General features: G+C 44.9%; 1 protein-coding gene across 1 annotated transcript; it reads left to right on the forward strand.

The window, feature by feature from the left end:
- The first annotated feature begins 13,315 nt into the window (after positions 1–13,315).
- rnd3a (Rho family GTPase 3a) lies at positions 13,316–21,016 on the forward strand. Its single transcript, NM_001201202.1, is given in 5 exon segments — positions 13,316–13,574; positions 13,679–13,766; positions 19,496–19,605; positions 20,444–20,578; positions 20,661–21,016. Coding segments are annotated over 5 exon segments (735 nt in total). The 5' UTR covers positions 13,316–13,424; the 3' UTR covers positions 20,913–21,016.
- Positions 21,017–23,665: the final 2,649 nt, after the last annotated feature.

Consider the following 23,665-nt stretch of genomic DNA (forward strand, 5'->3'; position numbering starts at 1 on the left):
CTGTCATTTCCTTCAGTTTGGCGGTTGTTGTGTGGGGAGAGAAATAATAAATAAATAAATAAATGAATAAACGAACAGGACTCTGGCGAATTCCGAGCAGCAGTGTTTGTATTTGTGTGGGTTGTGCGTGTGGAGAGCATGGAGACAGTAATTTGGTGTTCACAGCTCTAAACCCCACTGGGCACACGGACGAATTTCATCTCTCCAATTTGCATCGAATGCCGGGTTCTCAGCAAATCATGGATCCATGTAAAGTCACCATGAAATCGACCTTTCGCCTCGTGCCTCAGCATTCGTTCCGGTCATGTGCGCTCGTCGTTGCACAGACAATTAACTTCAATCAGTACCCAGGAGAACCGTTCAGTGCATTTTTGCTCGGACGGGTTTTGTACAGCGTTAATGCGAGTCCACCATCAGGAACTGTTATCCCAAACAAATACAGTCAAGAAGTATTGAGGATATAAGGCATATAGAGGATTAGTGGTGTCCATTTCAGGTGTTACTCTGAAGGCAATCATTTATACTGTGTGTTAAGAGTCGAGGTAGACGCATGGTCACCTTACATAAGGAAGGACCTCGGATTTTCTTGGCCCAGAGGCTGTTTTTCCAGTTTCTAAACTCTTCAGCCTGACACAATGTACACAAAAGTATGTGCTTGGTCATCTATCTGTGACTGTTTCTCCAGATCCGGTTACTCAACCCAGCCCAACTGGTTACTTCCACCCAATGGCAGATTGATAAAAGGTGACTCATGGTCTGCTTCCGGTGCCACCTGATAAGTGCACAGCGAGAATTCACGTGACTTATCACTTGTGCGTACACACAACAGCTTCTGGTGGCTATCATTCGTCAAGGCTTTCCAATCAGCTGCTAAAACCTTGTAAGGCCTTCTCGTCAGAGATTTTCCTTGTCCAAGCTCTCTGTGGAATTTATCATGGACCTACAGTGTGTGATGGTAGCATCATCATCTCGGTGCTGATTGGACAATTCTGTAAAAAGTGTGGTCTTGAATCCCTTTCAAGAACCCTCACTGAGGTCCAGATGGTGGCGAACAGCTGTGGCGGGCCTTCATAAAGTACTTGTGTGCTTGACCTCTGAGCACCAGCCAAGTCAAATGGCTAGATGTAGTGATCAAGAGCTCGGTTCCTACAATGGATACTTGCTTACTAACCTATTCACTTGATCTAAACCCTCGCCTCGGGGAGCTCACCGAGTACCAGGCAAGAAAAACGTTGTTGCTTTGTAACGGGGGCGTCGGCCCAGGCAAGAAGCTCCGCCCATTCTACATCAGATCGTTCCAGTACTGCGAGGCTCCATGCATGTGGAAGATCGTCCATGTCTTGTTATTGACGGAGGCCATGCCTGTGCTGCAAGAACACTCCTCAAATCCTGCAAAGAAGGCGTTGCAGTATCTAGTTCTCGTCCTAGCTGGTTCAATTGTGACCGCCACGGACACCTTCGAGACCCTGATGATCGTTACCAGATTCTGGATTAGCTCCAGCCACAGTGCTTCTGGAAGGAGCCTCGTCCGCGTGTCTCACCACACCACTTTCTGAATGGAAAATTCCAGTTAAAAACTGAGGAAAAGGACCAGATGATGGGTTTTTTTTTCCTCAGTCCTCGTCAGAGGTCTGACGTGTTGGCATTTTGAGATGGTTTTCTGTTCATGACTATTGACGTGAACATTAAATGGAAGCTCTTGACGTTTACTACGTGATTTTATGCCTTGTGCTACAGCCACATGAATGGATGATTTGGATAATTCCGTGAGTTAGTAAGTGTACAGGTCTTCCCCAAAATAGTTCATAGTGCTCATTAAACTCTCGTTTCCCCATTTATTCCCACTTACAGACACCTCAGTAGTTAATGTTAACTGACCTGAGAGAAGTTTCACTTTTGTTCTTGTGTAAACGGTCCTGTGTTTTTAAAAGGTCGCTCATCTTTTGGAGGAGTGTACCACTCTTCTGAACGCCCCAGCTTGGGGTTGGGTGGGGGGTTGGGTGGGACTGTGGCGGGTGCTATTATAATAACTAATGATGCTTGCATGCTGACAGTTTATGGAAAAACACCATATTGATGCTTTATAGGAGATTCCAGGCACAGTAGGCTTCAACAGAATGAGCAGTGCAGCCAAGTATAAACATTTTATGTTGCAAACTTGAACATTAAAAGGCATCAAATCCCAAAATTTGGACTAATGTTACATGGAGATGTCGAAGAAAACGTTTCAAACCCAACTAAATTTATTCGTGCAACATTCACATTGAAGTGGTGGTGATGGGTGGGTCGGGGGGGGGGGTGGTGCATTTAATAAAATTCAACTTTACTCAACTCTTACATGGCAGAGATGGCACATATTTGCATAAAAGCTTCTATCAAGCTGTCTGCATGCAAGTTTTTATTATTATTATTATTATTATTATTATTATTATTATTATTATTATTCATGAAGCTTCATTGTAGAGTATTGGATGAGTTCAAAGAGTCGAGTCATTTCTCCATGCACTGCTGAATGCATGACTGGACAAATGAAAAGATGGTTAAAAGCTCGGGATCATTTTAATAAGGTTAACAGGAGTTGAATTAATTGCTGCCTCCTGCAGTGCAGAACATCAAAATGATACCCGGAAAGAATTAACAGACACATGCTGCTGCTGCTGCTGCTGCTGCTTCTCACACTGTGTGTACTGCTCAGTAAAGGATGTCCGATTGACCCAAACCACCTTTTTTTATTATTATTATTCTGTAAAATATATATCTATACATCCTTTTTCTTCAACTGAAGTCTTTTTTGAGTTTTTCAGGTGATTGGCAATGTGGCATGTTGAACACGTTCAGCTGTCCTCACTTCTGAACTGCCGCATCTGCCCAGTCTAGTGTGTAATAGAGTTGTTGTGCAGACTAATACAGCGTTATTCAGCCATGCTTGAAGTGAAATGAAATTGGGTCATTGAGATTTGAAAGGCTCCAGAAAGCCATTAGGACAATATTTATCCCGTTTAACCTTTCATCATTTCAATTCGCCTGCAGGAAATCTCACCGGAGGAAAATCCAGTGTGCGTGTGTTCAGCTGTGGACTGTAGAGTGATGAGCGGGGTTCTCAGAGGCACTTCTCTATGAATAATGATTTAATGTACCCAGCCTTGAAGATCTCCGTCCTCCTCCTCCACCAGCTCGTCTCTTCTCTACTGGCCTGATCACTAACCCGTCGCTGACCTTTCTTTACCTGCTTACTTCTCCATCCATCATTCTTCTACGCCCTTTCCCTGCTGCTCACTATCCGTCTCTCTCCACACGTTCTCTAATTGAAGGCTCGCTATCCATCCGTCCTCCTTTGTAGCCTGCTCACTAGCTCCCAATCCATCCGTCCTCCTTTGTAGCCTGCTCACTAGCTCCCAATCCATCCGTCCTCCTTTGTAGCCTGCTCACTAGCTCTCCGTCCATCCGTCCTCCTTTGTAGCCTGCTCACTAGCTCTCCAGTGTCCTTCTTTATGGACCTGCTCCCTATCTATTCATCCATCCTCATCTACTAGCCTCCTAACAATCACTTCATCTGTCCTCCTGGACTCCTTTCTCTCCTTTACCAGACTGACCACAGTCCATCTGTCCCTCCATCCTTCCTTCATCTTCTATGTGACCTGCTCATTATTCCTCCATCCCATTACCTTCTTCCGGTCTTCCTCCTCACTCTCCCTCCATTCGTCCTCCTTGACCAGCTCGCTCATTATACCTTTAGACTTTTCTTCTCGATGTCCTCTTCTACCTGCTCATCATTTCTCCATCCTCCTCGGCTTGCTATCCTTTGATCCATCCTTCCTCCTTTGCGAGTCCACTGTCTGTCTTTCTGTCTTCTTCCTTCATTGGCCTGCTTCGTATCCCTCCATTCATCCTCATCTGCTGAACTCTGCCCTAATCCCTCCATTTGTCCTCCGGGATATGTTTTTACATGACTTTACATACCTCTACCAGCCTGCCCATTCTATCTTCATCTATTTCTCCTCTACATCCTCTTCCAACTGCTCGCTCTTCCTTCCTCCCTCCATCCATCCATCCATCCATCCTCCTCCTCCTCCATGGTCTGCTTACTAATTCTTCCTCCATCCTCATATTTGCCTGCTTTCCATCCCTTTTCTTACCATCCAGCCTTCTTCCTCTACTTGCCAAGTTCATCCATCCTGTCCTACATTTCTGGCTCACTCTTTCTCTCTCCCTCCATCCTCCTCACCATTGTTCACTATTCCTCCATTCCATTCCTCATCTATAAACTTTAGCGACTGTTCTTTGGCACCTTTTTCCAGAACAACACGTTCCCTTAAAAACTTCCTCCTTCTAGCTGGAGAAACATCGCATTTTTTTTCCAAACTGGATTCCAAAATCTGCCCCCCCCCCCTGACCTTCCACCCCTCCTCCACACCTAAATTGCAATTATTATCCTTCTACATGAATTCATATTTGTGATATTTTTCAAGTATTATGAACTAAGTTACTATATTTATGTATAATCCATGGTGTGTGATTAATGTTTCGTAGGAGACAGGCCTTGTTTGGATTGTGTGTGTGTGTGTGTGTGTGTGTGTGTGTGTGTGTGTGTGTGTGTCATGCTTATAAGTTTCCAGGAAATGCCGGAGCACCCGAGAACGAGGAGCTTGAATCATAAAGCTGAAGATGAAAGACATTCCGACTCTCGGGTTCTTATTAACGGAGCAAAGTGAGCCACTACATCTGGACTACAGTACACACTGCACATGGACAATAAGTGTGTGTGTGTGTGTGTGTGTGTGTGTGGTAAAGAATGTATGAGAGAGGGAGGGGAGAGAAGGTGTGAGGAGTAGAGAGAAGGAGAAAAGAATGGGTAGAATTATAGCAGTAAGGGGGGTGAGACGAGAGAGACATGGTGAAGCAAAGAAACAAACAGATATACAGTTGGGTGCAAAAAAGTTTATGCACCCTTAGGTATCCATACTGGAGCAAAAAATGCTTTAGACTGTTGGAATGTTTTGTATTTTTCCTTCCGAATAGGATCTAAATATTCCATCATTTCATTCTGCAGCCGCTGAACAGATTTTTGAAATCTTCTCTAACTCTGAAACAGGACGTTTGAAGGTTGCGTAAAGAGCGTGACCTTTTTCTAATCTTCGGCGTTCCCGTTCCGGCGAGCCCGTGCCCGCTGTACCTGGGGGATGCGTTTCTGCTCACCACGGATGTAAAGAGCGGTTATTTGAGTTAGCGTAGCCTCGCCGTCCGGCCTTGTAACCTTGCTGTGTGTTTTCTAAAAACACTTACCTGACAGTTTATTAGACACACTACCGTGTTCGCTCACGTTGTACAGTAGGCATACGGTACAACGAGCCGAGTCTTTAGCTCACGGCGTGTGTGTGTTCTCTAGGCTTCAGTCAGTTTGCCGGATATTTTTGGCCCGTGGACTTTTCTTGACCCGGCAGTGCTGGGAAGGAAAAGAATTCAAGCAAGAGTGAGGGTGACTAACAGAAAACAAATGAGAGAGAGAGAGAGAAGAAGAAGAAGGAAAACAGAGAGATGTGGGTCAAGAGGAAAGAGATAATCAGATGTAAGAGCTCAAACATGTGCTGTAGGTTTGTATAATTGAGTTCACGTCATCACGGTGCGAGTGTAAACCTACACACTCATCCCCCGTGTAGAGTAATCAGACCGGGGGTACCACGGCGTGACCCTCTCCCTTAGGAATGTCATATTATTTAAATACACACTTCCCAAACTTGCTGAGGATCTGAGAGCACTTCAGAGGATCAAATGCCGCATACCAGAGAGGGCTCCTGGTGAGAGACTCGCTTGTTTGTTTCGCTCCACACACACACACACACACACACACGCACTGTTCCATCAGTGCTGTGTTAAGCTATCATGCCCTGCATCTGGAGATAATTCTCACTCGAACTTAGGACCTGTAGGAGACATCTCTATTTTTGATTTTGCACCTCTCCGTTGTAACTGTAAACGCTGGTAAACCTCACTGTTCATACTGTACGTATTTCTGTTTCCAGCCTAGTCACATGACATTGGAGTTCCAGCTCCAAATCATGTTCCTATAGCCTCCACGGGTCCGGGATTTTCTTCTGCACGATGTAATAGTTAGCGAATCCAATGAAACATGGGTTGATGCTAAAGGCTCCCTCCGGGTCCTCCTTTAATACCGCCGTCATCTAGATCTAGACCCCAATTTAGTACCATGACCTGATACAGTACGGAGAAATACTGTACGTAGAACGTGTGCTAAGTGGGTTTACATGAAAGAAAGGTTCATATACGAACTGTTTTCTGCACTAAGCATCAAGCACGTTCGTGACCATGAGACACGTAACCGAGCGTTCACGTGCCTCCAGTCGCACTCCGCGAGCGAACCCTGAGGTGAGCGAATCGAACCCTTTGTACGACGGGATAGGAAATGATCCGCTTTAAAATGATTTATGATAACGAGCGCCGCTGATGCGTCATGAGATCTCCACACGAGACGTCTCCTGGACACCGAGATGAGCTTTGGAAGACAGAACCTTTTGTACGCACAAAGTTCAGACGTACACACCGTGTATATCCCGCTAATCAGCGAGTCGAGTGGGTCACACGCGTAGACGTACGTGTGTTCAAACACAACTAACACGCAGCAAAAGAAGATAACTTGGTTATCAAGCGCAGTGACGTGTTGGAGCACACGGAGTTTTCTTTCCCCGGATTTCTAACAAATCTTAACAGTTGTACCTGCGATTATTTACGCGCTGAATGGCATGTTGGAGTAAAAATAATAATAATAATAATAATTATTAATGTACACGATGAGCAAAACTGAAGTGCAATAGTGCAGAATTCCTGTTAAGTTGATTATTATTATTATTATTGTTGTTGTTGTTGTTGTTGTTAACAGCACATCCTACAGTGTTTGATTCCTTTTATAAAACCACAGCAATTTACCAATCGCTAGAGAAAAAAAACAACTTTTTCATACTTTTCATCCGTTTACAGTTAAACGTAACGCTCTTTCACCTACCGCTCTTTTTTTTTTTTTTTTTTTTTTTTAAGTTGAGACAAAAACACAACAGCAGCAGCTTGTCATGTGATCGAGAAAACGGAAAACCTCCATCTTGAAGATTTTTTTCAGATGGTGGAAAAACATTCCGTCTGCTACAAAGTTCTGGCACCTTCCATAAACGCCTCCTTACAGGAAACGTATGTTTTTCTTCGTTTTTGTAATCTGTTTATTTTATGTGTCGGTGAGTTAGCCGTTGTTATAGAAACGATAGCGTATTCGAACGAGCGTGGTGAGATAAATCTGACGCTGCCGGGGCGTGGAATCGAACGTCCCGCTGTTATCCGTCCCTCTGGGATTTCACGAGCGCATAAAAACGACTGCGAAATCGAGCAAAGTCTGCAACGTTCGGGGGAGGAGCTTGATTCGGGCCAGGACGCGTCATGTGACGACATGAGTACAGCTAAAACGTCTCATTTATTAGCAAACATCACTGCGAAACGCCGTGTGAAACTATTTCGTGCGATTTGCGATTTCGCCAATTCAAGGAGTTTTCCGCCAAAAAAAAAAAAAGCACAAAAACTGCAAGTTGCACGGCAAATTTTTGAAAAACAAAAAACGCATCAAAATCACAAAAAAAACCCCTCTGCGGAATCCTGCATTATAATATAAACCATACATCGTGTCAACCTTTTTTTTTTTCTTCTTAAACTAGCGTTCGTGGCTTTTTCCCCAAACGAGAAAACGACAGACGTTTAGAAACCTTCATCTCGTCGCTCTCTGAAGACGTTTAAGCGTTCTTTCCGAAAGCCTCGTGCTCTCCTGTATTCGTCCCTTAACACAGCTTGCAATAAAGAATGCAGATTAGCAGAGATGCAGCAAGTGACCCTGTGGAGGATCGTAAAACTTCCGAACCCATTACAGCTTATTTTCAGGCTGTATGTGAGCGCTAAAAGCCCCTCAGTAGACTTTCAATGACTTTTGTTGTGGGTTTTTTTTTATATAACTATTTTGCAACTCTTAATGCTTTCTACATAAAGCTGTGAATATTTCAACTTGAAAAGTACTATTGGTATTACCAAAAAAATGTCTACTTTCCTCAGGTACGTAGTTTTACACGTTTTCAGAACAATGCACAGTATCAAGACTCAAAACAATAGAGCAGGTTAAATATATATATCTTTTTCTAAATATATCAATTCATTTTGTTCCCGTTTCTAAAACTGGCACGTTCACTGTTTTTCAATACCGTTCCAGCGTTCTCAGGATTGCAGTTCTGATGATTCACGTCACATGATGTTTATTACCGTGTACACAGTGACTAGGATTGAGAAATGCGTTCGTGCTACTCTCCGGCATATGACGATAAATCAGACCTTTATATGAAGTAACGCACAAGTGTGATTAACATTTAAACGTATACTCGTACCCAGAGTGACTTGGTGCTTTGCGTTGTCCAGTGGGGAGGGGAAGCATATCCTCATGCTAGCAAAAACAGGACCGGGTCCAAGGGCACACGACGTCTACTTTGTTTGGTTTGGACCTGTTAAACTTTATAGTTCATTTCATTTTGATACCCAAACCTGATGCCTTATCCAACCCAGATTGGAGGTCCTCGTCAGTCGTCGTCCCAGTGAACCATGGTTCGGTTTCACTATGGTAACGTAAAGCGGAGGTCGTTGCTACCCAATTCTGCTCGAGTTACACTGAAAAGACTTTCAAGAATAGAAATGGGTATAAAACGGCTCCAGAAGCATGTAGAGCACCGGAAATTATTCTATGAAGGATCTAAAATATTGTTCAAGTGACCTGAACAACTATACGATTCTGCCTTTGCTCTGAGAAAATGCACTTGCATGTGAAAAACAAACAAACCAACCGTTAATAAAAGCCCACTCGTGCAAGTAATTTGACGCTCTTAAAAATCGTTGCAATGTCGAATCAACCGAAGCAAACTAAATGGATTCATCTTTAAAAAAAAAAAAAAAAAAAAATCGAACTCTGGTATGGATTTTTGTAAACAGCCTAGGTGTGAAATCAGCGTAAGATCACCATCAGGCTAAAGCCGTTTAGAACCGTTATAAAATAGGTTGAATACAAGTCTCTCGAATAAAGAGGTTTACAGCTCACTCAGAGTGAAGCCGGGTCTTCGGTCGTTAAATGCAGGCAGGGGAAGTTCACACCATCTGGGTGCCACGACTGAGAAAAGTCTTCTCATATCTTTCTTGGATTGCGAAAGGTGGGGGGTCAAGTTGCTTGGGGCTTGAAGGGAAGCTGGAAGAGGGGGTTTGATAAGCGTCTGCCAGAAGGTACGGTATGAACCACTGTTCTGGGCAGCAAGAAGTGCTGGAAGGAATGCAGCGATGGGGTGATGTGAGAAAACTGTACTCGGATCACTTGCAGAGGTCTGATCTGCCAGGAACCAGTTGCAGTAGTCCAGTCTCAAGAAGACAAGGGACCAAACTAGCATCTGAGTGGCCTGTGTGCAGGAGAACCGGCTGAAACCTCTTGAGAATCCTACATGACCAAAGCAACACGCACAGAGGATAATATTTGTTTGTCTTGAAGATTTCCTGCATTGCCAGATAGAATTCCCCAAGGACACGGGGATGCATCTCCAGGGATATACAGCAGCTCTGACTTGCTGGCATTCAGTTTCAGGTGATGAGCTGAAATGAGTCTCTGAGGGAGTAAAGTAGAGGATGAGCTGCATAGAAGTGGAATTTGAAAACAAAAAAGTTGAGGATATTACCTCACTGAAAGAGCACAATAAAAGAGGACTGAGTACTGTGCCTTGTGGGACTCCAGTAGGGAGTCTGAATGGAGCAGATGTGGATCTCCTCGATGTTATCGGATTTGACCATCTCTCCAGGTAGGAAGTAATCCCACCATCATGCTGAGACACTCAGTCTTGAAGGATGGACAGGAGAGTCTTGTGATTGACCGTGTCAAATCCTGGTGAGAGCTCGAGAAGGAATTCCCCTCGGGGCGATCTCCCAAGGAGGACACGGTGTGAAACAACAGTGTGTTGAGTATTAGAGCACACGGTTCTCCTTATAGAAAAACGTGTTTTTTCTATTTTATTCATAGAACATGAACAAGTAGAAATTTGATTAGTCCAGTGCTGCTGGTGAACATGAAGGAATGTCGTCACTGATCAAAATCGGTTCTTTTACGTTTCTGTCCTTTGGGTTATTTAGACGTTTTCACGTGCGAATTTAAATTGAACACGGACGTGAGAATATCAGCGAGGTCTTACCCAACAAGAACGTGTGCTGTGTCCAGAAAATGATTCGGTTTCCTTTTACTGAGCTTTTAATTAACACTTTGGTCTTAATGGCGAATCGAAGCCTGAAGATTTGTGATGTGACTCGGGGTTTTGTTCTTTGTTATTGTTCAGAGACGGAAGTGTTCAATCAAGCAGAACGAGCAGGAATCCCTCTGTGGTTAAGGGAAACACCGTTGAACCAGCGCGCGCACACACACACACGCAGAAGCACATTCCATTCAATCTCATGTCTGGTAGACATGGAGCTGAGCCACGGTATGTGAATTGATGTATTCGTTTATTGGTCAGTCTGATTTACCTACAGAAACTTGTAGCATTTACCTACAATTCTTTCTTCGTAGTGGTTCACACATATTTGGCCCCAGCTGTAAGTTCATGAGGTAACCACACACACACACACGCACGCACACACACACACATCCAATCCCATTCCCACACTGCAATCCGATACCTTTTAAGATCATCAGCTCTCCGACCCGGAGAGAGACAGAGAGCGTGTATTAGGTTTTGCTGGCCTGGTAATGCGTGTCTACAGGTTGCGTGTGTTCCACGGATATAGGGTTACCTCCCAGTTTGACTTCGTCTTCTTTCATTTACGCCGCACGTCACTTGTCACCTTTCGGAAAGGAGACCTTTGACATGACGACGGTAGTCGAATCTGGAAACGTTAGCAGTCTTGCTGAGTGAACAGCTGTCGACGGAACGGTCTGTGGAGGAAAAAAGCCTTTTTAAAAAATGGCTGCGCTCAAGAGTCTTGGAATTTGAACCCGCACATTTCTAGCTACTAGCGGAGAACCTTCACACTATTTGTTAGCTTGGATAGTGGGCTGTTAGTGTAGATTTAAGGCGTACCTTTCCTTCGGGTCTTAAACTTCTCATTTATTGAAACACCGAGGAAGCGGTCGTCCGTAGCAATTTAACGACCTCTTTCCCCCGTGCCGTGCTGCTGATCGGTGGGTCGGAACTGCTCTTTCTTATTTCCCATGATGCTAGGATCTTAAAAAGAGCGCGATTTCGGCGTACTGTATACGCGGGTACGTAACGACTGCATCGTGAAGTCAAATCGGTGACATGCAGTCATATCATGAAGCCTCGATGGATACGTGACTTAAAAGCAGATGTCTCAAAATGTCACGTCACGTCCTTCTTCTGTATGTGGATCTGCTCTACGTTGAGGGCGCGGCAGTTTCTGTAAATGAGCACGAGAGGGATCGAAGCTATGAAAACAAGGCTGCAAGATCTCACACCATGTGCTTTGTTGGTAAACACACGGCTCATCCTTATCATTAGCACGTCTTGGACTTTGATCTTTGAATGCACAGATGGTGAGTATGCTGTAACTGTCGTTATTAATGTAAATCACCTTATCTACAGTGAACAAAGCGTTATTGTGGCGTTATCGTTTTATGACCGCGTCTGCTTCTGTCTGTTTCCTGGTTCTGTCCTTCTCCTTGCACATCTTCCTCGGTAATCAGAGAGTGTTTAACGCCGCCAACCACACTGTATATCAGTTGTCCTCGTGGCCGACTGACTCTAACCCTAACTCTAGTCTATTATAGAGTGCACGCTTACAAACGTCACCGAAACAAACAGCTAGCGTAACGGATGATTTACCGTACATCAAAGGAACTCAAACGTTCTTCCTTTGTACATGTGTGTATATATGCAATGTATGTAGGCTTGAATTCTATAATTTCATCCTTCTGGAAGAAAATGTGTTATGCTCAGAAAATGAAGAACAGATGCTCTCACACACATTTGAACCTCATCTCTGACTATCATAAAGGAGAAAGCAGGACACCTGAGTGGCACTAAAATGCAGTAAATGCGAACAGGCCTTTGTTCATTTGTGTAAATCACCTCTCCAGACGGAAGAATGCCGAGCTGTAATGTCTCTGTTATCGGGACGAGAGGATGTCTGGGATAAAGTATCACATTCAGGTACTTTTATAGTACTCTTACCATGATTAATCAGTTCGCCTGGACAGTTTAGGTGCCAGACGCTCGCTTCTTTAGTCTTTAGATTCGCACTGCAGAGATGAGTTCCCATATTATTTAGAATTTCCTGTTTGCAAATCCCCCCCCCCTCCCCCCTCAGTGATGTTAGCCAGATCTGCTGATGTGCTCTAGGACCCCAGTATGCCTCAAATACAAAATGAACAAAAAGCTAAACACGCTTGGTAACCGTTCTGGACATCCAGAATGAGTTTTTCCTAAGACTGCTTTCAGATAAGCGTTTCGTGTTGGCGAGGCAATCGTTTTCCTGCGGCGAGAGCGGTACCGCTTTTACCCACATCAAATTTCCCACTTTCCAGCGAACTGAACTTTCAAGATTGGCACTAACCTTTCAAACCACAGCCAATGAAACGAACTATTTATACGGCGTGACGTGATACGAAGCGACTCGTTTTGTTAGAGCGACTGTGTGAGGATTTGAAAAACTATTTACTTAAGACTAGAACAAACAGGGTGCGACTAATAAATATTCAGCTGACCAAACACAGGGCGGGTTGCTCAGTCAGGGTGAGTTACTTTACAGCTTTCCTATTAATCGATCAGTAATCGATTGCTGTTCTGTTATTGCCCTCGTCTGCAATGTAGCACTAGTAGTGGTGGTTCAGAAACTCTTTCTTTTCTACCCACGCGTACCAGATGGCCTGTGTATTGGTAGCTGGCTGGACTAAGCTGGATTTTTCAGAGGGCATTATGGGTCAGATATGAAAAAATGCTCTGGTTAAGTCTAAATACAAGTTAATACAGTATGAGGACAAACCGAGCCTTTTTATTTACTTGTTTGTTTGTTTGTTTGTTTGTTTAAAAGAACTTGTGGAAGAACCTACGAGAAAATATTACACGTGTTTGATACTTTTGGCTTTCCATACATTTGGCAGCACTTCTGTACTGTCGTGAAAACACCTACATCCACACGCAGCATGCAGTAGAAAAGGGGGGCGGAGACAGAACCGCGCTCTAGGCTCTGTGATTGGTTAGGAGCCGTGTATAAAAGCCGGCGCTCCTCTCAGCGCACGAGCTCAGAATAGAGTTGGAGTGAGTGACGGACGTTTCTGGTGAATTCCGAACGCGGTTAACAAACTCTGAGGCGCTTCTTCGGATTGTAAAATAAAAAGAAATTAACAAATGAAGGAAAGAAGGTCGTGCCAGAAGTCGTCCTTTCAGCCAGGAATGGACGCGAGTCAGAACGTTAAGTGTAAGATAGTGGTGGTGGGGGACAGTCAGTGTGGCAAGACGGCTTTACTTCACGTTTTCGCTAAGGACTGTTTCCCTGAGGTGAGTAAATAATGAGCTGTAACGACGTGTAAACTGTTTAAAAAATGATAGAAACCGTTGTTGTTGTTTTTTATATCGTGAATAAATTTGTCTTTCATGTGTAGAACTATGTGCCCACCGTGTTCGAGAATTACACAGCGAGTTTTGAGATTGACTCCCAGAGGATTGAGCTCAGTCTGTGGGACACTTCAGGTAAGAGTTCATCTGTTAACTAACACACACACACACACACACACACACACACACAGAGAGTTTATATTGTTCAGAGCTTGTTTTTTTGTTTTGTTTTTTACACACCTCACACTCTTGAAAACATTAACGAGGAACATTCCAGAAAGGAAAAAAAAAAGGTGGGGGTGCCAATATTAAAAACAACGTTATGCAATACGTGTTAAACAAGCAACACCATACTCACTGGGAGCTGTTTGTTTCCTTACAGCATTCTCGATGTTAACGTGACGTAACGCACCAGGCGTTTACACGGTTGACGGCGAACACGCGCTGTTTGTTTATTCGTCACTCGGTTATCACCACGAGTCTGGTTTATTTGTTCATTTCAAGGCGTCGTTGCATGAGGACGTGAAAGCGTGAGGGGACTGACCCCGATGACCCCGGCGTGTTTGGCTGGACGTCTCTGAGAAGGAGGAGTACTTCGTGACGGACGGTCTGGTTTCTCGTGGCGTTCGACGACAAAGCTCGTGTGGTGCCAGGTGCTTTTTTTAAAAATTTTTATTTTAATTAAAATCTCCGAGTGCGAGCGCTGCCGTGACGCGAGACGGAACGGACAGAAACATCTTCACATCAAGCTCACTTTGAAGAGGGCTTTCTGGACGATCCCTGGTCACGACGGTCGTGTTCTTTAACCGTCTGGAGCACGCAAACGAGCACGAAATCGAACACGGCCTGTTAACGAGTTCAGCTGAGATTACATCGCGATCGTCTCATACGCTGTGATCAGTAATAATCTGTTTAGATCGTATGACTGTGTTTACTGGATGGATAGTTTTTATTTATTTATTTTTTAATAAACAGCGGAACGGTACGTTTTTACTTTAACATCGCGCGTACTTGCTTGTATTTCTAACGAGAGCTACTTGGATGTTTTTACTACGGTCACTTACACAAATGCAGGAACAGCTGATCCTGCGCCCTCACCCAACCCACCATGCTCTCACTCTCACACACACACACACACACACACACACACACGATCCCACCACGCCCTTCTGTGGAAACGCTGAGACATGGTGCTGATGTGCTCGCTAGCGAGTGTGGAGTGACCTGAAAGAGCTGCACCGTCCCCTGAGACTCCACAAAGCACCGGTAATGGGGTTGTTTTGTTCCAGGAGCGTGTTGATTGATTTACGTGCGGTAACGTTGTGCTACCTGGGAGGCGCCCGTCTCCGTGTCTCGGTTTGGGTGGTGTGTTCGGTCCTGCGGTCTGGAAGCAATTACCCCGCTCCCGCCGTCCTGTTTCTCTTCCGACGAGAAGGAGAAGTCTGGAGAAATTTGGCATGAACTGCTCTGGGTTACTTCTACAGGATTGCGGTTCGACTCATCGTACGAGCGAGTTTCAAGGCCTAACTTTTGGACGTTTTCTTTATGTGACGCGTCCGTCTAGGCCGAGTGTGCGTGTGCCTTTCGCATCATGAGTGTAGCGAGAGAGAGAGCGCCAGGAAGAGAAAAGGTTCGATGGGACAGGGGGCAGACGCGCGCTCGTAAACGTGTCGACGAGCGTGTCGAGAGTACCACGTCGCACAATTACGCAGTTCTGGAGTGTGAGGATTTATCACGGGGTTTAATTCGGGACGGGGAAGTACGTTTAAACGTCGTGTTCTTTACAGAGTAGGTATTGATGGAACGGCAAACAAATTGCAATAATTAGTTTTATTATTAGTTTTAAATCTATAAAACAAGTCTCTCTTATTTATTTATTTATTTATTTATTTCTCCCGATAGCATCACGTTATATTGAAACTCTAATTTGAACCCTTTATAGTTCCACACAACGGGACGTTGTTATGCAGCTCTATCGCTTGCGTTATAGCAGCTATAAACAGTCGTGGGTTGGTTTGTTGTTGTTTTGTTTTTCCTGCTTTCTTTTGAAGTGAACACGACAAAGCTTTTCACTTTTTTACACAAACGCAGCTTTTCATGTTCTCAAGAAACCGGGAAGCCGAAGGAACCTCTAAACGGACACCTTCTGACCGATCGGATTCAGGAGTTCGGCAGAATTCATGGTGCAGATGTATTAATGAGCATTTGTTTTTAGGAGACCTGTATACAAGAACAGCTTTTAACCGAATTAATGACGAGTTTTCTTCTGGCTGTTCTCGTGACCGCAGTTTTGTTGGGTCACATAATAAGACGTTTTCCTGATTGTACGTCGTCATGAATGCTTTGTTGTTAGTACCATTTACTCCAATGTGTGCCTGGATGCCCTTTTGACTGGAATCTTTCATTGTGTCGCTCTGTGTTTATCTGGAGTAGGCAGTATGTCAGGCTCTGCTTGTCGTCTTGGTTTTTTATTGTTTATTTTTTTATTTTTGTCATGTGTGAAAAGACAGAAGTAGAGGGATGGCTGTAACTTCCCCGTTTGGCGTGCCATTAGTGATCCTTTACATCACTAAGCTTGTCTGACAGTTTTGTGTGTGTGTGTGTGTGTGTGTGTGTGTGTGTGTGTGTGTGTGTGGAAAGCTAAAGTGCACCGATTATAGTTTTGAAACGTGCCTAATTTTGTTTTAAAGGTTAAACACTTTAATGTGCTCATAATTTAAACTGCAGCATTACCGTTTTTCCCCCCAGTGTCACAAATGACTCGTTAAAGGAGTCGTTCTAAACTCCTCCTATCAGAGAGTATACTCTGCTCTGATTGGTCTGACGTCCCAGTCTGTTGTGATCGGTCTAACGCTGTGAGCGAGCAGCCGATGAAAACCAGAGGCGGGGCTTTTTGTTACAAACCTACGAAGGCTAGAACAGGAAGTGAGTCTGGAATCACGAACGAGTCGTTTCAGCTGTTCAGAACCGATTCCTTCGTCTGGAAGTCGATAACGCCGTTTGTCGTGCGCTTTGATTTTTGAAACTTGGCAGTCTTTTTACTTTCAGGAACAGCTTCATATATAACGTGAAAGGTAATGTTTGAAAAACAATACTAGGTGCACTTTAAGTTAATGTCATGTTCTGTCCAGGCTTGTGCGAAACTCTCGACTATCAGGCCTGTTATTTTAGTTACAGCTTAGCCAAATGACACCCAAACTGTGTGTAAGACTGAGGTGTGTGTTATTCCTGCACAAGACAAAAGAGTGAAATCAGCACCATTTTAAACCCCCCCCCCAATGATGAAGGGTATCAACCCCTACTGTCAAAAAGCACAGGGGCTAAACATCCAGACTTTGAAGAGTTCCTCTCCAGCAGCAGCACTAATCAATACACACACACACACACACACACACACACACACACGTGCGTCCTACTGGGTCGTGTACTGATCTGCCTTTTGCCTTTGTGTTATCTGAGGGCCAGATAATGAGCTCGAGCAGGCAGTAGGGTCCTCATTAAGGCTTTAAGCTCAGCCATTTGGTGCGACCACGCGTGCAGCCTGACACACTTTCATTTCACAATGCCTCAGTTTGTCTTGCTGCCTTTTAGAAAGAGCATCCGAGGAAGTATTTAAACGGCGCTTCCATTTACACTCGGATCGTGCCGACGGCGCTCGTGAGGACCCGACCCGACCTGAACTTCCCGAGCCTGTGATGGGACTCGTTTTATTACTGTAAGGAAGAGAAGGTGACGAAAGACGGCTGTCTCGAGATCTCACGTTTTGGCCAAAGTGTTGCTGCCGACGTCCCTCCTCGGCGAAAGGGCTCGGATATAATCGAGCATTTTGCAAGTAAGCGAACGTCACGTGTCCTGCTATGTAGAGCTATTAAACGTCTAGACGTGTTTACTTGGGTTTTGTAAGCCATCATTAAAAGAATAGACGGGCGTAATGATGTGTGCATATCCACACGTTTAAAAAACCTAATCTCAGGTACGCGGACAGGACCTCGCCTGTTCCTGTTCCTCACGTCTCTGATCCAGACCCTCATGCCGTACATTCCACAGACGAACGCTCGCTACAATGCGCCCCTTTGTGTGAAGAAGCTCGGGGGGTCATATGAAGGCTTATTTCCGTTGAGAGGATTAATACCTCGTTGGTTTGCCCGAACGGAAATCGGATTGGAGCAGCTCCTGCATACTTGCGGCGTTCCAACAGATTCTTTTCTCTCTCTCTCTCTCTCTCTCTCTCTCTCTCTTTTTCTTTCTTTCTTTTTTTTTCTTGTACATGTTTTCACTAGAATATCAGCCTGTGAAGCCTGAAGATGTTCAGATGTTTCTTATGGTTTTTTTTTTTTAAGCTTTTGAAATGATATCTTGGAATGGAAATACATGTGTTCACTGTGATTTTCCACAGGTGTCTGTCAGCTATATATACTCTTTTACACACACACACACACACACACACACACACACACACACACACACACACACAGAGCAGCTGGACATTCCTGAGAGCGGGATTACGAGAAAGGTTCCATGTGTGTGCAAGATGGATATATATGGTCTTGGGTACAGCTGTGTGTGTGTGTGTGTGTGTGTGTGTGTGTGTGTGAGAGCAGAGGTACATGTCCTGAGGCTAGTTGTAACCTGAGTTAATGAGATGCTGCAGTGAGTGTTGGGAGCGAAGGGATTTCCTCTAGACCGGCATGTTATCTAAAGGTCACATTAACGCGTGTTTAACGTAAGCGTGCGCTGCACATGCCTAAACCCAGACCTGGTACGTGTTCTCCTTACACAGTCCAGCATCTCGGTTGTACATGAATAAAGAAAATCGACCAAACGGAGAGTTTGGAAAATTTTAAACCACCCAGAAGTCACTTGAATGCTGCTTCCTGACTCCTGCTAGTAGACACTAGGAGACTCTTTATCTCTGCCTGGGGTTTACACGGATTAGAAAGACTTTGAGCAGGATTGGGAAATATTTGGGGGGGGGGGGGGGGTAGTGAGGTTGCGGTTTTGTTTCTTCCTTTCCTCGTACCGCTTGGAAAGCAGCAGACGGAAGTGCAGAGTAACCTCTCGGTTTACAACCTTCAGGATGCCGAAGGTTGCGGTCGGAAAAGTGTACAGAAGACGATCAGACTCCATATCCTGTGGGCGGAGCTTCAGAGGCTGAGACTAGGATAAAGCGGCTTCCCTTTCAGACCCCTTATTGATCACGCTCCTTGTGTTCGCTTCCTCCACCCCCGTGTGTGTGTATGTGGGGGGGTTTGAGAACAGACCTCCCATGTATCACGCCAGACACAAACGAAATTCTCCACGTTCTTGTCTGAGAGCTGTACACGTGGGAAGCAGAAAACCCCTGCACCCGAAGGATTTCGACGGGGCGGGATCACTACGTATCATTCTCACTGAAAAGTGTTCAGTTATTTCATTAAACGCAAACCTCACGCTTTTTCATTTTGGATACTAGATCCAGAGCACCAGCGAGGTGGCGTGTTTGCAGTAGCACGTGGTTATAATTGGGAAAGGATGGTGGTTGGTTTTTTTTTTTAATTTTTTTTTTTAAGCAGCGTTTATCCCCTGAGTCTTAATCTCGTACACACTCCTTATCCCCGTTCTCTCTAACCAGATTCACACCGCTGCAAAAGAAGCATTACCGGCGGATTGCAAAAAGTGTCCCTTATTAACCAACACTGACCTAAAACCCAGGATACACTCGTATGTTAACAATGAACGGCAAACTGAGAGGGACCGACACACCATGAACATCCTCCATGAAATCAGCCCTGTCGTTGTTTAATTCCTCCAGAGTGTGTGTGTGTGTGTGTGTGTGTGTGTGTGTACGTGTTAGCTCAACTCTGGCGTCCTGCTTTGTGTCCCAGGCTCCCCGTACTACGATAACGTGAGGCCGCTGTCGTACCCCGACTCGGACGCCGTCATCATCTGCTTCGACGTCAGCCGGCCGGAAACGCTGGACAGTGTCCTTAAAAAGGTTTGTGCCATTTTATTTTATTTAATGTGACAATATAAACAGTGTATAGTGAACACACAACTGTGAGCGTAGAGGGTCTGTTCGTCTCACTCGCTGTTTCACCTGAACACGACCGTGAGAGTTCTGGGAAAGTAAAGTCCGTAACCGCAAAAAAAAAAAAAAAAAGAAGAATCTGCGGTTTAAAACCGTTTCCCGTCCAAACAGAGGACACCGAATCCCAGGAAAACACCCGGAGCAGGGGTGTGGAGAGCAGGCCCACATGGCTTTTTGTTCCGAGAAGGAGAAACCGATCCCGGGTCTGAGTAAAAACGGGACTTTCAGGCTGCTTTTGAGCAAAAAGGATCATGGGAAAGGGAGCGAGGAAGGCGCTCGCGTTCCTGAGGGAACAATCGGCCGTGTGTGTGTGTGTGTGTGTGTGTGTGTGTCCTAGTGAACCGGATCCTGGTGACCGCGGTGGAGATAAACGCTGCAGCATTGCATTATCGGAGATTAAGCCCTCCGGTTTACACACACACACACACACACACACACACACACACACACACACACACTCTGTCTCTCTCCAGCTTGTTCCGTGTCTGTTGGGGAAAGGAATGTGGATCACCTGTGAGACTGAAAGCCGAGAGATCAAGAGATAAGACTCGACGAGGGATTTAAGAGCTGCCTGCTGAGAGACGGGGAAGAATGTAGATTGGAGCAGGAGAGGGTTCGAATAAAACGGAAGAGAATTCGTAACGAAGCTCCAGGGGAAAGGCTTTTACAGCTGTTCCTCCGGGTCTCTGTAGATTTTCTGGTTTGTTTAGTGCTCATGGTATACTCCTCTTGTCTCCTCTGTTAGTGGAAAGGAGAGATCCAGGAGTTCTGCCCCAACACGAAGATGCTGCTGGTCGGCTGCAAGTCGGACCTGAGAACCGATCTCAACACGTTAGTGGAGCTGTCCAATCACAGACAGATGCCAGTGTCGTACGATCAGGTGAGGCACCAGGTTTTGTGTACCCCCCCAGGACTTTGAAATATTTGGATGGAATAATGACCATCTCTTCTCTCTCTCTCAGGGGTCGGCGATGGCGAAACAGATCTCGGCTCCGTACATCGAGTGTTCAGCGCTGCAGTCGGAGAACAGCGTGCGGGACATTTTCCACGTGGCCACGCTCGCTTGCGTCAACAAGAACAACAAAACTGTCAAACGCGGTAAATCCGCGCGCTCGGCCAAGCGCATCTCGCACATGCCGTCCAGCAGGCCTGACCTGGCTGCCGTGGCGACGGACTTCCGCAAGGACAAAGCCAAGAGCTGTACAGTCATGTGAATCTTGTCTAAAGCGAGAAAGGCATTCTGGGAGATGCGGGTGGAGAAACGGCAGGAGAAATGGGATAACCATACGAGTGGGGGTGGTCTTTAAAAATAAATAAATAAATAAATAAATAAAAAGGAGAAAGAGAGGTTTAAAAGAGGATCGGTGAAGGAGAGACTCTCTTACTGTCCTGGTTTTTAATGCTGTATGCAACAGTCATTCCACTTCCTGTAACCTGACTGCAAGTCATGCAGTTTTCCCGTTTCCCCCCCTTACCACGTCCCCTTAGAGGAAGTGCACTCCCTCTAACCCAACAGCAGGCCATGCTTCCGGATCCCTAAAGAAACGCACTTCCTGACGGGAAGCGAAACAGGAACTTGTGGCTTCAGCAGAAAATACAAGGAGGACTTGGCATCCGAGTCGGACTGTCCGATCTGAGACATGTCTCATCTTTACTCTGTCTTTTTATTTTATTAGCAAGAGAGGGCACTAGGTTGAGGTGTATAACCAGCTGGGGGGGGTTCGAGGAAGGAAGCTGAATCTCGGAATGTGTGAAGAAGAGAAACAACTAACACTGTGCTTTTGATTCACTTCTTTTTTTTTCATGGCTGCTTATCCAGATGTTTGCTCTCGTTATAGCTGAGCTCAGCTAAACCTCTTGAGCATATGTGGTCACCATGGATACACCACTTCTTCAACCCGTCTTTAGCCATTTATATATATATATATACACACGCACGCAATACCGGTCAAAAGTTTAGACACTCGTTCTTTCTTTTTTTTCTCCTCCGCATTTTAGAATAATAATAAAAGTGATCAAAACTCTGGAGTAAAACAAATGGAACTATGGGAATTATGTTGTGATTAAAAAAATAAATAATAAAATAAATCTGAATAATTTAATATTTAATCATCTTCAAAGTCGACGCCCTTTTAGCCGAGAATTTCCAGAAATGTGTTCTCGGCGTTTTCTGGAGCGATTTCTTGAGGAATTCCCCCGAGACGCTTTTGAAACAGTATTAAAGGAGCTCACACCGACGCCGGACTCCGAGTCGTCCGTTTAAAAAAGTATATTATTTTTGTAAATAAAATGTTCGTTTTCTGATGAAAGAAACGAACACGTCGGCACGGTCATATCTTTAACCTACGACACTGATTTCAAACGTTTAATCTCACGCCTCCAGATCAAAAGCTTTTTAACGTCATGAGAAGCAGTTCAGTCGAGCGTCCACAAACTTTTGACCGGTGGAGTGTGTGTGAATCCTGGTGAATTATTAAAAGGTCCTCGCCGCACAGACGGGGTCTGGATGGGTGGAAGGGTTACTGTCGAGCTCCTGTTAAATAAGCGAGCGGTCCTCACGTCCTGTCTTGGGAACGGAACGCAGGGGGTTGTATACGAGAGGCGTGTCTCTGTTACCGTGTTTGTCGAAGGCTACAGTTATTCCAGCTTCAGTTGGTGCGGATTTACACAGCTGCCATTTTGTTTTGTGTCTTAATATACCGAGTTGAGAACTTCTGCAGATTTTGTTCTAATGAGGCGACGTGATTTAAAAGCCATGCGACTGATATTATCGAATCACAGAGCTGCCGTTGATTGTTTTCCTGTAACCGCGAAACCCCGGATATTTTAAATTTTTTTATTTATTCCTTATTTAAAACACCTTTAAACTGAACTAACACCAGCTCGGCTGTTGCGTGGAACCTACCCAGAAGGCCACGCGGGAGCGGATTCAGTTAACGTGGCTTTAATTATATCGCGCGAGCCTGGCGGTTCTGATGAGGAGTGACGCTGTACATTAACCCGACATCACGGAGAAGACGTCGATTTTCAACCCGTTTTGAGCGTGTAAGGCGCGTGGAGAGCGAGCCGGCCCGGGGTCCATGTGAGCGTTTTGTTTGTACTCGGTGTTACACTATGCAGATGATTGATGAAGCGATGGAGGAGAGAGGTTAAACGGAAGACTCTGAGCGCTACAGAAAGAGAAAGTGGACCCGGTTTAAAGCCAGTGGTTTGGGGGGGTTTGGAGCACCGCGTACGTTGCAGGTCAGTATTTGCACTTTTGCGTTTGATCTTTTACAAAAAAAAAAAAAAATCATGCATTTCCTGTCTTTAATTTAAGACCTTTCGGCAGTTTTCACGTCTGTTCACGTAGGCAGTATTAACGTCTCCTCTTTCTGTTTGTGTTCGATTGCGTCGTTGCTGTAAAACTAGGCGGACTGTTCTATTTTCTTCAAATCCAGCAGTACGTTCTGTTGATGTCTGCATTAATATTTATTGAATTGTTCTGTTTTGCGCTCATGATAAATGTAAAAACAGATTAAAAGCATTTTGATATGAAACGATGACGGTTTTGCTTTATTTACTCCCCCACCCCGTTGGTTAAGGGTGTTGCAGCATAACAAATGCTCATACGGTATCAGGTGACCATACAGAACAAGCGACATGTGACCCAGACGACGAGCGATAACTCGTGCCGACCCACCGGATTCCCGTCACGTGGAGAAACGTTTACGCGCTGTACGACGACGATGTTCGGAAAACGTTGAAATGATTGGGTTCACTCTTCGAATCGGGCTGGGCCGATATGACAGGAATATCATACCCCATACTTCAGGGCATTTCTACACTGCACCGTTATATCATGATGTATAACTTAGCTAACAAATTATCTGTGAAACTAGTAAAATAAACAAGTTCGGGTTGACGAGTTTGACTTTTTTAAAAAAAAAAATTTTTAAACGCGTGCAAAAAATGTAGGCCGGATCGG

This window comes from Ictalurus punctatus, chromosome 27, assembly GCF_001660625.3.
Source record: "Ictalurus punctatus breed USDA103 chromosome 27, Coco_2.0, whole genome shotgun sequence".
NCBI classification, from domain to species: Eukaryota; Metazoa; Chordata; class Actinopteri; order Siluriformes; family Ictaluridae; genus Ictalurus; species Ictalurus punctatus.